Genomic DNA, 17,027 nt, shown 5'->3' on the forward strand with positions numbered 1-17,027 from the left:
TTGCTGAGGGAGGCTCACATAAGGCACAGCCCACTGGGATCAAGGGTGCCAAGCTCCGCAAGCAGCCTAGCAGGAGGACAGGGTCTGCATCACTTCTCGAGGTTCTGTCTGACCGCAGGCCACTTAACTAGCCCCCTGCGATCCTGTGACGTGAACATCACTCCTCTCTATGAGGTGCTGTGGGCATTAAAGCCCAGGATCTTCTGCCAAGCAAATGTGCAATAAATGCTCGCCATTATGACGATGGAAACAAGCAAGTCCTAAGCCCTCCTCTCAGCCTGATTCTCAAACTCAGTTGTGGACCAAAATAGCTTCCATCTGGGTCTGCGGCCCTGCTCACTTATAACACACACACACCCTCAGACAACTAGATTCACCTCTCTAAGCTTCTGTCCAAGGATGGACACAATCACTAGTGGTTAGTGCCATTGTCACTACAGTAACAAATGTGATCATTCGCCATTAATGTAACACTGGGACATTGTTGGTCCAAATGACTGAAAACTCGGGTTGCAGTATTTTTCTTGAGCCAAGTTTGTACTTCCCCAGGGACCCCTGGGGCCTCCCTCTCCTTGGTTCTTCTCAGCACACCCTCCTCCCCTCCTCACAGCTGGAGCGAGAAGACTAAGGAGACAGGCTCAGGAAAGTGACCAATATCCTGCAGCACTGCTACCTCAGGCAATTGTCTAGCCCCTCTGCATCTCACACCTTTATCTGTAAAACGAAGATAATAATAGTAACTCAGAAGACCATGATAAGGATTAAATGTATGGATAAAAGCCAAGTACTTAGAAAAGTGCTGGCACATAGCAAATACTCAGTAAGTGTTAGCTGTGACTATTATTTCATGTGTGTTGATATTATATAAGTCAATATATTTAATAAACAGCTGTGTATATTTGATAAAATATATTTGCATTTTTAATGATTCAAACCTAACAAAATATCTATACAATCTCTAGTTCTTGTAACAAACTTAAAAAAAAAATCAATGTTTATTTATAGCCAAATCTCTGCTTCCTTCTCTGGGTGCCTGACACCATTTCACTTACCTCACAGTGATCACCAGGCAATTGTCCACATGACCGTGAATACCCACTGAGGGGACTGGCCTCTGTGGGTCTCACTGAAGAGCTTCATGGATCTGGCACTGTGCCAGACAATAGACACCAAAGGAACCCAGACTCTGTCCAGTACGTCTTGAAGAAAAAATATTTTTTAACTGAAAGCACGCAGGAGTGGTTCTGTCCTTTTCATGTCTGAGACAGGGTAGAGAGGATGGGTGACAAAAATGAAATACTGAGAAAGATTCTCACAGTTCAACTTTTATTAAAATTAAAGGAACATAAATTACAGGAAACTAGAACACGAGTCCTGTTAAAAGAATACATGTGAGGAACTGTTCTCCTCAGCCAGCGCTGTAACCGATGGAGCAGGTGACAAGTGTCTCACAAGCTCTATGGTTCCTACCATCCAAGCAGAGAACACCCAATCAAGGACCTGACTCACGCAGTGTGGTGTACAGGGTGTCAGGGATCAAGTCTGCCTGCCAATGGACAGCCACACGGACACAGCACCCACACAGACATACAGATTCAGTGCCTTGAATTTGCTTTCAAAGAAAGTATTTTACACGTTATGTACGAATTAAACAAGAAGTCCAACAAATGTTCTTATTGCCACTGAAAGGGGGGTAAAATAATTTGAAATCTCATAACCAAAGGTGAGAACGTAGCACTGGGGCACTTTGTTGCTCCAAATGCTCCGGTCCCATGCATTACTTCCTTGGCCAATGCTGAATCTGTAAGTCACGAGCCCCATGATAAGAGCTGCACAGGGGCTCTGAGGTTGTGATTATCCACTACAGAAGAGGCCTCTGACACTCCCAAATGTCGGAAGAGCTGCGAGCTCTCCTGCTTGGTCAATAGACACACAGCACGGCTGAACATGAGGGGCTTAGGACTCTAAATAGTGCAAAACCTTTTAAAAAAATACATTCTAACCTCCTCGCTTCTCTAGACAAACAGAAAAACTCCAACTAATTGGATTACGAGTTTGCTTAGCTTCCCAACTTGATCCATCAAGGTACGAATGGGGAGCGCAGAGGCAAGTCAAATGGCACCTGTCCCAAAAATAATAAAGATTCTTTAAATGAGACTAATTGGCAGATAAATACACAAAATAGAGCCTGGAGTGTAGACACAGCTCAAGAGACGAGTAAGTTGTGAGTGTAGTATGGACATCTGCAAAGCACATGCTGATCACATTCTTAGCAGGGACCATGACCACTCTTTTCAAGTTCCTTGACAAGATGTTTTCTCAAGAGACATACATCATCCAGCAGCAAAGGGCTTAGTCCTGAAGCTCTGAAGAACAAGGAGATAGGAAAGAATGAAGACTAGTCAGCTGGACCTAGAACCTCCTTGGAGTATATGCTGAAGGGCAGGTCTTTCCCTGGGCTTCTCCATGCCAAACTCCAGGCCAGACCGTGAGAGATGCCAGGAGAAGGGCCAACCAGACTCACCCTGCCTCACCCCTGCCGAAAGCCTGTCTCCAGGAAAAGCAGACAGGCATCTTAGATGGGTAAGTGCTGCTTCAGGCTTAATGTTAAACTCTAAACAACTGAAGAAACACCAGTGATTTGTGTGTTTTTTTGGCAATCTCCCTTGCAATGTGGTGTTAAGAAAGAAGCCTCCAAGTCAGCCTGGAGCTACTGAAAAATCAGACTGGGTAAGGTGAGAAACAAAGGGAAAATACCTACAGGCATGAATGATGTTAGAGACAATGACACAATAGAACATAACATTTCATTATCATGGATAATAAAAAGCAATTCAAATATTGTGAAAAATTATTTTATAAAAATATCTACATTAAAACTTTAGCCTGAAAGCTATAGCTTCAGTTTTATAAAAAGGCAATCTTTGAAAGCATCTGGCTCAGGAAGATACAAACATTACACAACAGATATCAAAGTAAGACAGCTCAGAAAGCATCTTAGGGGATATTGCAACTGGTTTGTCACAAAAAAGAATTAAGTATTCTTATTGCATAGCAGAAAATGAGGTCACTTTCATTTGCATAATACTGCAACTTTTTAGATGGAGAGATGCCATTGGGTACTTAAGAGAAATAACTTTGGAATTCAGAGTCTGACTTCTCTGTTGTCCAAATCAGTATCCAAGCAGAGTCTAAACTGCTTCTAACCTCGGGCTGCAATTCCATTTCATTACTGTGATCAGACTTCAGATACGCCACTGGCAAAGCGGCATTCATAAGCAGTTGCGCCCATCAGAATAGGGGTATGGGGGGCTCACCTACCACATGACCAGCACAGACTTGAAAATAAGTCTATTGTGCCCACTGTAGGGAGAAAATCATATGGTGGTAAAGGGAGAGCTAGTTTTGGATGGCATCTGTGGGCAGATACAGCACATTGGCTTTTTGGTGATGACGTACCAGTGTTCTAGTCCCCGTGAGAAAGGACGCATGGAGGTGAGATGAACACAGCCTCAGAACACTGCCAACAGGGGCAGTGCTTCCTGGGCAGAGAGACGTAAGAAGGGGCCAACAGCAAAAATCCAAAAGCAGAAAACACGCTGGCTAGCTCTCATGGAGGGGACCCTCTGTGGGAAGATAACCATGAACAGTAGCCTCCCCTACACAAGCATGATAAGCATGAAAGTTCAGCTTCTAAGTGTTGGGGGTACTTCACGTTTTATCTGAAATCAGGAGCTGTGTGACAGCACATATCAGACCCCAACCCCCAACCTTATCACCAACACACACACACACACACACACACACACACACACATACACACAGCCTGAAACAAAGTCCCAAACCTTCCTCAGAGAGGGAGGAGAACAACATTTGGAACAGAATGCACATTCCTTCAGCTTCTGATCCAGAGTCAGGCAGAGCTCTGAAACCACAGCCACCTCTGTGCCAGGTAAGGGTGGAACGTCCAGCTAACAGCATGTCTTGATCTCTTTGGATCTTTGGAACTGTTCTTCTAGGTCCATAAAAGCTGGATATTTCAGCCTCTTCCCAAGGCTGCTAAAGACCCTGGGTGCCTTGGTGTTCTCCAAACATCTCGCTGATATAATATCTGCTCAACATCATAAGGAGATGCTTCCCCCTCAAGAGAGTTGAGTGGTTCGTGCACAATAAATATACAGTAAATACACAGAGTGGCCAACTCGCTGGGGAGAGTCCTGGGTTTCTAACTTGGGGTGAAGTGGGGAGAATGCCAGCCTCCTGCAACATCTGCTTAGAAGGGGCCCAGTTGTATCAGAAGTCCAACGTCATTGTTCATAAAGCTCCTTGGCTCCCTAAGGGTGGACTCTGACAGCAAGAAGGGTAAATCCCAGCCCCCAAGTTGTGAGGCTGCTCCAGACATAAGATCTCCCCTCCTTATGCTGGAAATTCCAATATAAGCAACTTGCTAGTTCAGGAACAGTACAGCCTTAAGGTTCTTTTTTTCTTTTTTTTTTAATGCAAGTGAGTCTGTGCGACCTCAAATACCCCTCTCCAGATGTCTGAAGTTCTGTCATTAATCATTTTCACCTGTGAATTAGCAAAGCTTTCATCAAGCTCGTCTCAAAATGCAAGTATTCCTGAGAGACATCGCACATCCAGGGCCTACCACCATGTCCTCCCTCACGGAAGCAAGGAGTGGGATTTCTGAGGGTTGGAGAGATGGTATAGGCCTGGAATGGGGGAGAGTACAGGAAAGGAGGACAAGGGTGTCAGACAGACTAGAACCTTCCTCACAGACTGGAACTGAGGGCCAGGGCCAGCCAGTATACCCCTTTAAAGTCATCCATGTCCATGTGAATCATACATGACTCCATCCAGTGCAAGGAAAAACCTATCTTTGGGTTTGGAGGTAGGGTGACCTTTTACCTCACCACCAAACCAGAACACTTATGAGAGTAAAATGGGATGCTCTGAATAATTAAATCTGGATAATAAGTATAAACAGAGGCTGTCCTATCCCGGGAAAAACCAGAAGTAGGGTCTTCTCTGAGACCACTATGGGCAAGGACTAAAGCCCTACCACTTGGTTTTGTTGCTTTTGTTTCCCACATATTTTTTTCTCCAGTGTGTTATTCAGTGCTTCACTGAAGAGCTAGTTTTATCAGCTGAAGAGACACAAAATCTTCCAAACTTGGAATCCATTACATCAAAGACCAGGGGCCCGGAGACCAGGCAGTTCTGACGAGAACTTCCGGGAGAAGAGGTGAAGGAAGAGCACCCAGCCGAGGGGCTGGAGAACCCACGGTCCTAGTTCTAGCACCCAGAGGACGCAGGGCAGCTTCAGGAGAGCCCCGCTCCTCTGCAGACAGTGCCAGTGGTCTAGGCCAGTACATGGGCCTGGTCATTTCTGGACATTCTTGGCATGTCCAACTGCACTTCCAGTAGAGAGCAGCTTTAGTAGTCTCAAGGTCCCCATGGGCCAATCCAGAAGAGAGGCTTCTGTGACTTGTTTTTTAGCACAGCAGAAGGATCAGTAGTACAGAAATGGAGTAGACTGTCATCATCCCCCAACTTAGTGAAGCAAAAGGTTCTGTGCACGCATGTACACACACACACCCCTGCACACACACACACACATACACACACGTACACACAAAAGTTCCAGCTTCTCTAATACCCCTATAGAAACAGACACACACACACACACACACATAGTGCTCAAAGGTGCAGCCAGAACTATCAGGAACCCACTCCTCAGGGCAGGGGACAAAACACCTCATGGGAGCCAGGGGTCAATCACTGTCTTCCCACCCAGACAACACTGCCAAGTTAGAGGAGGGCAGTTCCCGCCCCACTGCAGACTCCGGCAGCGAGTGGCATCCAACCAGCGTGGTCCTGCTGCGCTGAGTCACAGGCAGCACCCCTCCCTTCCTCCACCTCCTGGCAGTGGGAGTTGGGGTCACAAGGGCTTGTGAATCACAGCAACACCTAAGATGAAAGGGGGAGAAAGTTACCATATTATTAATAGTTTCTGCAAACTTATTCAGAGTCTCAAGGAGATCATGAACAACATCCCAAGCCACAGTCAAGGGAAATAGGGATGGCTTATACCCAAACACTGAAGGGCTTGTGGACTCAGGTTGTCAGCAGCTGGCTGCTTCCTGCTGTAACAGCTAAGTACCCACAAGATGCTGAAACATAAAGCACAGTCCCTCAACGACACAGATGAGAGATCTCACCTCGCATCATCACACCAACTCATCTCATACTGTAATGACTCCTCTTTCCAGCACTCAGCACCCTCACTGGAAACCTCACAGCTCTAAGTTTGTATCACTTTAAGAGAAGTGATGAGTGATTCATGTCCCCTTTTAGCAGACATGGAAATGAACTGGAAAGAACAATGGACTGACTTCATGGCAACAAGAACAAGTAAATTCCCATCCTAGCTCAGCCACCACTCAAGCTGCATTGTGGCTTCAGATAAGTCCATGTACCTCTTTAGGCTCCATTCCCACATATTTAAGCTCATCTAACTGAATGTGAAAATGAAAGTCACTCAGTTGTGTCTGACTCTTTGCAACCCCATGGACTATACCTTCCATGGAATTCTCCAGGCCAGAATACTGGAGTGGGTAGCCTTTACCTTCCCCAGGGGATTTTCTCAAGCCAGAGATCGAACCCAGGTCTCCCGCATTGCAGACAGATTCTTTGCCAGCTGAGCCACAAGGGAAGCCCAAGAATACTGGAGTGGGTAGCCTAAATCTTCTCCAGTGGATCTTCCCAAGCCAGGAATCGAACTGGGGTCTCCTGCATTGAAGGCAGATTCTTTACCAACTGAGCTATCAAGGGAAGCCCATCTAACTGAAAGATCCCTCCAATGCTAAATTCTACGCTTGGATAAACATTCCAAACATGTCTGTATGTGTTACTGTTTTAGCCAAGTTGAACCATACTCAACAGCTAACTTAGGAGCCTAAAATCTTACATGTAATGGGCTGCAGCTGTGCAGCAGACATTTGCAGGCAGACTCACCCAACACCTCTTCTACTTGCTGTCCTCTGCTACTGAGAGGAGCAAGTTTTGAGCTCAGGTTCCCAGACTTCCTTGCAGCTAGAGGTGCTGCAATCCTGGCTCATGCAATTGTAAATACAAGCCCGCCAGTGCTGCAGCTTTGGCTTTCTCCCTTGACCTGCCCGGAAGAAGCGCACGTAAGGTGCAAGGGGCAGCAGGAGCTATTCATAAAGCTGGCAGAACAGAAAAGACAGGAGGAACCTGATTCTTCAATAACAGTCTGAACCCCCAGGCTAGCCAGGGACTCCTTTCTGCCTGGGACAAATACATACATACAAATAAGATATTTCCTTATTTAAGCAAGTACCTGACAGGTTTTCTGGTACCTGCAGCTGAAACAAATTCTAATTTACAGGTAAGGTGTAACTAGGAGCCTTACTTTAACATGTTCCCATGACTAGACTATCAAATCTGGTTGAAAATGAGATTGAGAGAACATAGCTAAAAGAAAGCCCAGGACACCCAAATGTTGAGATTCTGTTGAGACATGCATTTCATGTTAATATCTGGATAAAGGTTCAGACAGAAAAGATCAGAGGTGGCAGAATCCAAGTCCTCAGACACAGATGTGCTGTCTGCCCTTCAGAACATCCTGCCTGCACCTGAGGCTCCTCCTTCTCAAGGTAGCATTTCTTTCAAAAGCAGGCTCCTGCATTGCTTTTTACATAAGCTTTGTGATTATAAAATAAAATATTCCCATTATGGAAATTTTAGATAACACAGAAGAACACCAAGAAAAAAAAATTAATCCCTACATACAAAGAGAATCACCATTCTCTTTTTTGGAATATATCCTGACTTCTAATAGTAGTCATAATCAGCCACTGAGAGGTTTCTACCTGCCAGACAGGCATTGTGCCAGGTGCTTTCCACATATTCTCACATTTCATTCTCACAACAGCCCCAAGAGGCTTGATATGATTTTATTTTCATTTCACAAATGAGAAAACAGGGGTTCAATCAGACTGACTGGCTTGCCCAGAGGCCCAGGGCTAGTGGCAAAGCTGGGACTTGAATTCAGATGTGACTCCAATATCCATTTCTGTAAGCAGGAGCTACTCCAACCCCTGTGACCCAGGACTGCTCAACCGAGCTCACATGGTACATACATTTCGCATCATCCTTTTTTTAACCTAACAGCCTGTCACAAACATATTCTCATATTAAAAACAAGTCCGCTGTATAAATATTCCACGGCTTATTTAGCTATGCCCCTCACATCTGAAAATAAGTAGTTCTCAGTTTTTTGCTATAATAAATAATGCTCCAATAAATAACTTTGTCCATAAATCTTTGCATGTCAGGCCATTTCCTTAGATTCTAAGATAATAGATTCACTCAGTCAATGGGTTTGAACATAAACTGAACATCTGCTCGTCTCCTTCCCACCTACTTCTGGAGTAAGCAGACAGTAAAGAAATGGACATGAAATATTCAGCACATACCCAAAACTCTAACTACTCACACCTGCACTTTCCCCTCTCATTAAGGCTCACATGGAGCCAAGGGGGCATCGTTCACTGGCCTCCCTGCCTCATATAGGAAAATGCCCTGCACCTTTCACTCAGCTTCGGAGAGAAAATGATAGTGCTGGTTTTAGTTAATAACAATGAGAACAGAACCACTCTAGGACCAGAATGCCCTGAAATCTTTTCTATTTAGTTGATAAAAATCCTCAATGAGGAAAAAAAAAAAAGGTAAAATAAGTTCATTAATTGAAGCCTTGGGCAGACGGAACGCCATACAAAGCCCTTTGAGCCTGCATGGCATAGTCTTCCTTTGCACTAAAATCCAAACAAAATGGAATAATGACCTTTCTAATGAAAAACAGAATAAGAATACCACTGGAGTCATAGTGAATGATAATGGTCATAAAATACTTAGGAGAATGACTGGCATATTGTGTGTGCTCAATAAATAAAGGTTAGCTCTAACTCTTCCAGTTTCTGGAGAACCAGAAGCTGAGCTACATAGATATATTTGCTTGTCTCCCTAGAGACCCTTGACCTCAGCCTCACCAACTCTGATCCTGTGCCCTGCACCTCACCAAAACTGTCACACACACCCCCCTACCAGGAATAAGCCTCCATAGGCACTTCTCTGGCCGTCCAGTGGTTAAGACTCCATGATTCCTATGCAGGGGGCATGGGTGCAATCCTTGGTCAGGAAACTGATTTCACAGGCAAAAAAAAAAAAAAAAAAAAGCCTCTACAGCAGCTTCATCCCTCCCTCCTCTCTCCAGCCTCTTGCTTTACCCCCCAACCCTGAGTTATGGTAGCACAAAAGGCACGGGCTTAGGACTGGGTTTGAATTCTGACTCTGACACTTTTTTTAGTCACATGATCCTGGACAGATTATTTAAACATTCCAAACCTCAGTTTCATCATCTATAAAATGGAAGTATACAGTCTCATTCAACCAGAGGGTTGTTGAAAAGAGTATCTTGTTGGTAAAGATTTATAAATAACATTATTTACTGGCGCATTACTTATCTTAGCAAAAGAAGACTCTGAGAACTACTTAATGTCTGACATGAGGGGAAACAGCTAAGCTGTGGAATAGTTACCATATCTAACACACTGCTTTGTGGTGCAGGGAGTGGGTACCTGGCAAAAAACAGCTATCTCTGTGGCTGTGACCCAGCCTTCAAGTTTAATTAGGCTTCATCTCCTCCAGGAAGTATTCCCTAACTCTGCCACTTCTCGCATGTCATGTCCTAAAGCCTGTGTAGCACGTTTCCTTTAGAACTTACATGTACATTATCTTGTATTTCCTGGTTTTGGAGGCTGGTCAGGAAGGGCAATGAAATTCTAAAACCTCTTATGACACTCAGATCAGTTGGAACAGATTCCCTGGAAGAAGAGTTCAGAGGCTACCTTCAACTTCACTGGGGAAATGAGTGCTAATTATGGGTATCTGTCACGGGCACAGCATGAAGGAGTGGTGACATGTGACAATCATCTGCCATCCCTGGAGGAGGCACTCGATCCCAAGTTAAGCAAACTGACCTGGGCCCCACCTGCCCCAGCCCATCCCCGGCCCCAGTGTCGGGGTGCGGGTGGGGTGGAACACACTGACCTGCATAGCTCCGCCCTGTGCTCATGTTGGTTGGCAGCAGCGTCCACTTGTCAGTGACAGGATTGTAGTACTCCACCGAAGCCAGGTTACAGGATCCATCATCCCCTCCAACCACATACAGGAGCCCATTCACTGCACAGACCCCTGGGAATCAAATAGAGGCCAGAGGAGGCATGAGAGCAGGAGCACAAGAGAAGGGGCGAGAGACAAGTCTAGATTGCCCTGGGGGCACTCTTCCTTCCCTTTGTGGTAGCACAATAGATACTTGGCTCCTTAGGTTTAAGTCTGCTCAATGAATGAACACCCAACAGTCACTGGGCTCTGAGGAGCCCCCTTCCTAACAAAGTCATCTCTCTGACCAGGCAGCTTTCACAAGGATACAGGCCCACAGATGTTCCCAGATCTTGACCCTATAAATAGGCACGGAGCACCATAGGTACAGGCCCCAGTCTACTGCACAGGGCGCACAGGCCTCCCGCGCTCAGTCTGAGCTGATAAAGAAGACAACTCAGGGGATCTCACCCACACCACTTCTAATCTGCTTTCCCTGAAAAGCCCTGTTTCATCAACACTGTGGGGGCACTAATGCTTGTGCTTATGATCCCTTCACACAACTGGTGTCTAAATCCACATACCGTTTTCAGGCACAAGGCTTTCTACCCACCCTGATCTCAGAGGCAGCAGGTTTGGGGGCAAGGTCTCATGTAACAGGGACTCAAGAGTAGGAAAATGTAAGTACTGCTCATCAAGACTTTAAAAGGCCACAGTCCAATATTCTGTGTCCTTTTTCAAAATAAGATTCAGGGATTATGTGCTCAGATGCTCAATCGTGTCCAACTCTTTACAACCCCATGGACTTTAGCCCAGCAGGCTCCTCTGTCCATGGGGATTCTTCAGGCAAGAATACTAGAGTGGGTTGCGATGCCCTCCTTCAGGGAATCTTCCCAACCCAGGGATTGAACCCATGTCTCCTCCACTGCCAGCTGGATTCTTTACCACTTTTGCCACCTGGGAAGCCCTAATTCAGGGGTTGTGCAGTACTCTTGCCTGGAGAATCCCAAGGACGGAGGAGCCTGGTAGGCTGCAGTCCATGGAGTCACTAAGAGTCAGACACGACCAAGGGGCTTCACTTTCACTTTTCACTTTCATGCATTGGAGAAGGAAATGGCAGCCCACTCCAGTGTTCTTGCCTGGAGAATCCCAGGGACGGGGGAGCCTGGTGGGTTGCCGTCTACAGGGTCGCACAGAGTCGGACACGACTGAAGCGACTTAGCAGCAGCAGCAGCTTCTGTGTGCTTAGTTGCTCAGTCATGTCTGACTCTTTGCGATCCCATGGACTGTAGCCCACCAGGCTCCTCTGACTATGGGGATTCTCCAGGCAAGAATCCTGGACCTTCCCAGCCCAGGGACTGAACCCAGGTCTCCCTCATTGCAGGTGGATTCTTTACCATCTGAGCCACCAGGGAAGCGCAAGAATACTGGGGTGGGTAGCCTATCCCTTCTACAGGGCATCTTCTGGATCCAGGAATCGAACTGGGGTCTCCTACATTGTACGTGGATTCTTTACCACCTGATCTACCAGGGAAGCCCGATTGAGGGGTGGGTGATGCTCAGAAAGTAGTAATTACCAGTGTTGGTGAACATACTCTCAAATACTGGTGAGTATAAAAGGCACCACTTTCCTGGGTGATGTCAAAAACACATATACTCCCTCTGAATCCAAGATTTCACTTCTGACCTTTTATTCTAAGAAATAATTTTAAATGTGTGCATTAATTAGCTATAAAGGCTATTTATAACAACCAAAGCATTACTTACAGAAAAGATGGAAATGACCTAAATGTCCAATAGCAGCCTGGCTCTTTAAATTATGTTACAGCCATTTAAAATAATATTATGTAAATAGGCTTAGTGTTATAATAAGATATTCATAAAAGATTGGAAAGTGGATCTAAAAAGGCAGGTTTTAATAAAGTAGTATTACAGAAAGATTCCATTTTTGTTATAAAAAATAGAAATATCTATTTGCGAATGTGGGCATACACGTGCATTTACATCTAAACCGAATTCTTGCATTAGCTGCCTTGAAGGTTCTGTAATTCCTCATTCATGTGGCTCAAGGCCAAATGTCAGGTTATATCACAGCAGGCTTAGACAATGAGCAAATTAATAAACTCCCCTCTATTTACACTTTCAACAAGTCAGCTGCAAATGGGTTTATCGAGCAGGTAATTTGAGCATAAAGGAAATAAGTATGCCTGAAAGTCACCCACTTGTATTTCCAGCCAGGGAAGCTGGGCTGAGCCAACACTTGGATAGAGTGAGAAGGCAGAAAGCAAGACATACCAACATAAGACACAACCCATAGGGAAAAGGTCTAAAGGGAAATGGTTTAATAGAGGTATCAGCCTCCAGGAACAAATCTAAACACTCTAAGGAAAATCATTCCTACAGGAAGGAAAAGGGGAGGGGAAGGGAAGGGAAAGAGAGACAGGAAATACAAGCAAGAGAATAAGGAAAGTGGTCCTTTTGGATAATGGATCACAAATCCTTTCATGGATACCACTGAAAGGAAGGAAATCAGTTTCTGGGGGAAAGCGAGAGGTTCTTTTAGCCAGACATCAGCAAAGAAAAGATAGAACCAAGTGTCATTGTGTGGCCCTATCCACACAGCCCTAGGCTTAGCTACTCAACAAAGCCATTGGGCCTGGGCACACAGCTCCTCCGGGCCTGAGTCCATCCATGTGCGGTGAAAGTCACCATGCTTCACCAGGAGGGAAGGAACCTTCTGCCTCTGAGAGGGGGCCCTCTGGATAGCTTTGGGGGTTCCATGCTCTCCCTGCCCAGCAAATGGACACTCCCTGCTCAGGATACAAGCTCAGCCCCAGGCCATGGGAGCTCTCCATTCTGCCTCTTTTAGGGCCAGTGTTTGCAAGGAGAAAACACCCACAACCTCCCCACAAGGAAAAGAGGGAGGAGCCATCATATTACCTGCATTGCGTCGGCACATGTTCATGTCTGCCACCTGCTTCCAGGTGTTTGTTCCAGGATCGTAAACCTCAACACTCTTCCTCACCAAGGGCCCATCGTGCCCACCTGTGGCGTACAGCTGCCCACTGAGGACCCCAACCCCTGAAAGGCAGAGCACAGAGTCGCAGCCTCAGGTTGGCTGCCACAACCAGAAACCAGGAGGCCTGGCACCCGTCCTGGACAGCCATCACCAGCAGGGTGACATGGGGAGCACTATTTTGTCTCTCTGTAACTCAGGGTCCTCGTCTGTAAAACAAATATAATGACACCCTGCCTGCCTCATAAAATTGCCAACCAGAAAACCTCCAAATAGAAGGCAAATATGACCTCATTTCTATTTAAAGACATGTAAAAATACATATAATACGTGTGTGTGTATTAAAGAGACTTAAAATGGAAACTACACAGCAGGTGTGCTGAGATCATGACTGCTGAGACCTCCCTGTTTATCTGGAATCAGAAGCTGTCCTTTCTGCCCCTGGGCTCTCCTCCTAAGGGGCAGAAGGGCCCTGAATCACTCTCAGTGGTGATAAGCCTCAACTGAGGGCCAGGACTGCATCGTTTATAGGTTTCAGCATAACCTTTTGACATTCTCTAATACAAGTCAAGAGAATGTCACCCTTTAATACAAGAGGATGAGATGGTTGGATGGCATCACCAATACAATGGACGTGAACTTGGGCAAACTCCAGGAGATGATGAGGAACAGAGAGGCCTGGCGTGCTGCAGTCCATGGGGTCACAAAGAGTAGGACAAGACTGAACAACAACAACAATACAAGTCAAGGAAATAAAATCCAGAAAGCAGGTGGGTGGCACAGTGCCCTAGGAAGGGCAGCTGATGCGGTGGCCAGAATACCTGGGTTCTGGACCTGTGTCTTCAACCTGCCCACCAGGTGGTGCTGCCCTTTCAAGGCCTTGGTTCTCGCATGTATAGTGAGGGAGCCGGACTAAATGGGTAGTTCCAGTGAACCACAGACTACTCCACTCCATGGACAGGCTGCAGCTCAGTTAGCTGGGGAATTTTTGAAAATATAGATTTCCACAGCCTCACTCCCAGAGACATTGGCCAGGAATCAGAAAAAGTACCTCAGGTGATTGGGACATGCAGCCAGGTTTCAGACCCAAGGTCTCAAGTTCCAGAATATAAACTTCACGTGGACGAGAACCATGCTTGCCTTATCATGTAGGTTGCCCTGTGCCTAACAGCACGTAATAGGTTCTCAACAAATACTGCTTGAATGACAAGACGTATAAAATTCCACCAGTAATTATGCGGGTGTGCAAATGGTTCCTCGCAGTTGCCCTAAACTAACAGCAGGTGGTGGTGTTGCATCAACAGTGGCTATCTGATGGACTCATGTTAATAAACACAATTCAGTGTGTTCCCAAGCTGCCTCACCTTCCCCTCCTCCATGTGCAGAGGAAGGAGCACACGCTGGAACCTAGAGATGGCCTCTTTTCCGCACATCCATCTGCTGGCACTGCACACCCCTGCTGAGGAGGCAATCAGGGACATTGCGCCCTTCTGCGGCCTCCTCCCTAAAGTTCACACAGAGGTGAACACAGTGTGAGCCACCAGGGCCCCCATGCCAGGGTCTCTGGGTCTTTAGTCACCAAAGAACACCTACTAGGGCAAGTACACAGGTGCCCAACTCCAGAGGGGAGGCTTCCCTGAATCTTAGGGAGGTGAGGCACTAAAGAAATGCTGCCCCAGGAACCTGAGCCCAGGGCACTGAGGAAAGAATCCACCTGGGGGAAAGAGACCGTCCCCTGAATTGAGGTCACTGTGCCTCCCTCGTCACCATCCAGGGCCTCTGGCCCAGGTGAGAGGCACGAGCAGCCTGAGGGACACCCACTCAGCAGTGACCCTTGGGCAGCCTGACACAGAGCAGTAAGGCCTCCAAAGGCAGCTCTATCCACAGGAGGAGGCTGAACTTTCTGAGGTGGCTTTGTGCTCGGCTTTGCTCAGGGCTGACCCTGCACACTTTCTGCTCCGGGTGCTCCCAGGAACAGCCACACACCTCAGTGTGCTGCTCTGCTCCTTAGGAGCTGCCCTGCTCCTGGGCTGTGACCTCTTACTCTCACACCTCAGTCACACATAGGATTTCCAGTAAGTACAAAGAAGACTCCAGCAATACTATCAACCGAAATTGCTAAAAGAGCCCTGTGAAGGAAGGAGAATCAGGAGACTTGTGAATTGAACTGAACCCTCAGGAACACCTACTGCAACTCACTCATTTCACATCTGAGGAAGCGGAGGCCAAGACCACATAGCACGCTCGAGTGGACCCAGAACCAAGGTCCAGACCTCCTGCCCTCCACTCATGTGCTGCGTGTTTAGGAAGAGCCAACCTGTCAGGATGGGCAGAGACAAACTCCCTAAAAATAGCCTTCCAAACACAAATGCTTCTTAAATGGAATCATACAGCTTTTTTTTTTTTTCTAACTAGTGAGTGAGTATACAGTGATTCTTGAAAAATATTAAAACAGCCTAAAAAAAAATAAAACAGCCTAATTTTCAAGGAATGCTGAGGAAGTGGTCATGTGTCTGGTGGTATAAAATGAGATCATAACTCAAACTTCAAAAATACAAAAAAGATAAAGTAATAACATTGTGGGGAAAAGCTCTCAGTTGTGGCTTCCCTTCCCAGAAGTCACATGGCCTACCCGCCAGCCGGGGTGGTCATCAGTCACCATGCCGCAGAGAGCCGGTGCCCAGCCCCCAGCGCCTCCGTCTGCCCTCCAAGACCCTTGCCCCTGGGCCCCCAGGTGACGGGGCAGACCAAGCCGGGAAGAAGGGGCTGCTGCTTCACTTCCCGGAAAATCCCAAAGCTCCTGGTCTCCCCCCAGGAGGCCAAAGTGGGCCACACATGGGGATTTATTCTCCTCCCACGTCAGGAAGGGGGAAAAGTTGGGGAAGAGACACCAGTTTATCTCCAAATACGAACCTGACTTTTGACCCCCTAAGACAAAGACAAGCAAGCTTTAGCTTTTCCAGGGAAGACTGAGACTTCATAAGAATGAGACTCAGATAATCTGAGGTCAGAAAAAGATAACTTTGAAGGGAGACAGACCTGAGTAGGAATCCTGACTCTGCCGGTGACTAATGAAAATGACCAATGACAGGACCTCGGGCTAATTAACCCCTGGCTGACTCACTTTCTAAATCTGCTGAGTGGAGTTACGTTGTGTGAGCTACATTGTGAACTCCTGCAGGGCTGTGATGAGGATTTAATATGAATGAGGCATAGATAGTGCTTATTAGGACAGCACCTGGCACACAGCAAGTTTCACTTTCAAGATATGTGGACATCTCCAAACAAATGGAAGAGATGACGATGAAGGGAATATGATCCCACTGGTTCTCTACAAAGGGATCCCCCTGAGAAAGGTTAACTTGCTGCAAAGGTGCAAGTGGGATTATATATACTGAAAGCAGACAGGAGGGAGGGAAAATAAGGAGAACGTTAAGCTCTTGGCCTCCAGACCCACAGGTGAGAACAAACACGGCCTGCCCGCTGAACCCCGACTCCCCACCCCCACCCCATACCTGCGCCGCTGCGGCGAGTGCTCATGTCCGCCACGTATGTCCACTCATTGGTCGCTGGGTTGTACTGCTCCACAGTGCTCAGGCACTGGCGAGAGGCCCCATCATAGCCCCCGACGGCATACAGCTTCCCTGCAACAGACAAAGTGGCCAGGGGTGGGGATGCTTCGGACCCTGGCATGGAACTGGAGAGTAGCTGAAACTCCGCCTGTAACCCGCTGGCACACCCTCACCTTTATCAGGGTTCAGGGCTCCTTCCCCAGGAAGACCAACCGACTTACTCCCCAGCCAGAGCAAGCATCCTTCATGACTCT

General features: G+C 46.9%; 1 protein-coding gene across 3 annotated transcripts in view; it reads right to left on the reverse strand.

Moving 5' to 3' along the window:
• Positions 1-1,309: 1,309 nt before the first annotated feature.
• Positions 1,310-17,027, reverse strand: part of KLHL3 (kelch like family member 3) — a 125,656-nt gene continuing 109,938 nt past the window's right edge. For all 3 annotated transcript variants that reach the window (XM_043912846.1, XM_043912848.1, XM_043912847.1), the window contains 4 exons: positions 16,717-16,845; positions 13,126-13,266; positions 10,135-10,278; positions 1,310-5,970 (listed from right to left, as the gene is read on the reverse strand). In XM_043912846.1, coding sequence (XP_043768781.1) covers positions 5,942-5,970; positions 10,135-10,278; positions 13,126-13,266; positions 16,717-16,845 — 443 coding nt within the window. In that variant the 3' untranslated portion in view covers positions 1,310-5,941. The remainder of the gene's footprint in view (positions 5,971-10,134; positions 10,279-13,125; positions 13,267-16,716; positions 16,846-17,027) is intronic.

Source organism: Cervus elaphus, chromosome 9, assembly GCF_910594005.1.
Source record: "Cervus elaphus chromosome 9, mCerEla1.1, whole genome shotgun sequence".
Classification (NCBI taxonomy): Eukaryota; Metazoa; Chordata; class Mammalia; order Artiodactyla; family Cervidae; genus Cervus; species Cervus elaphus.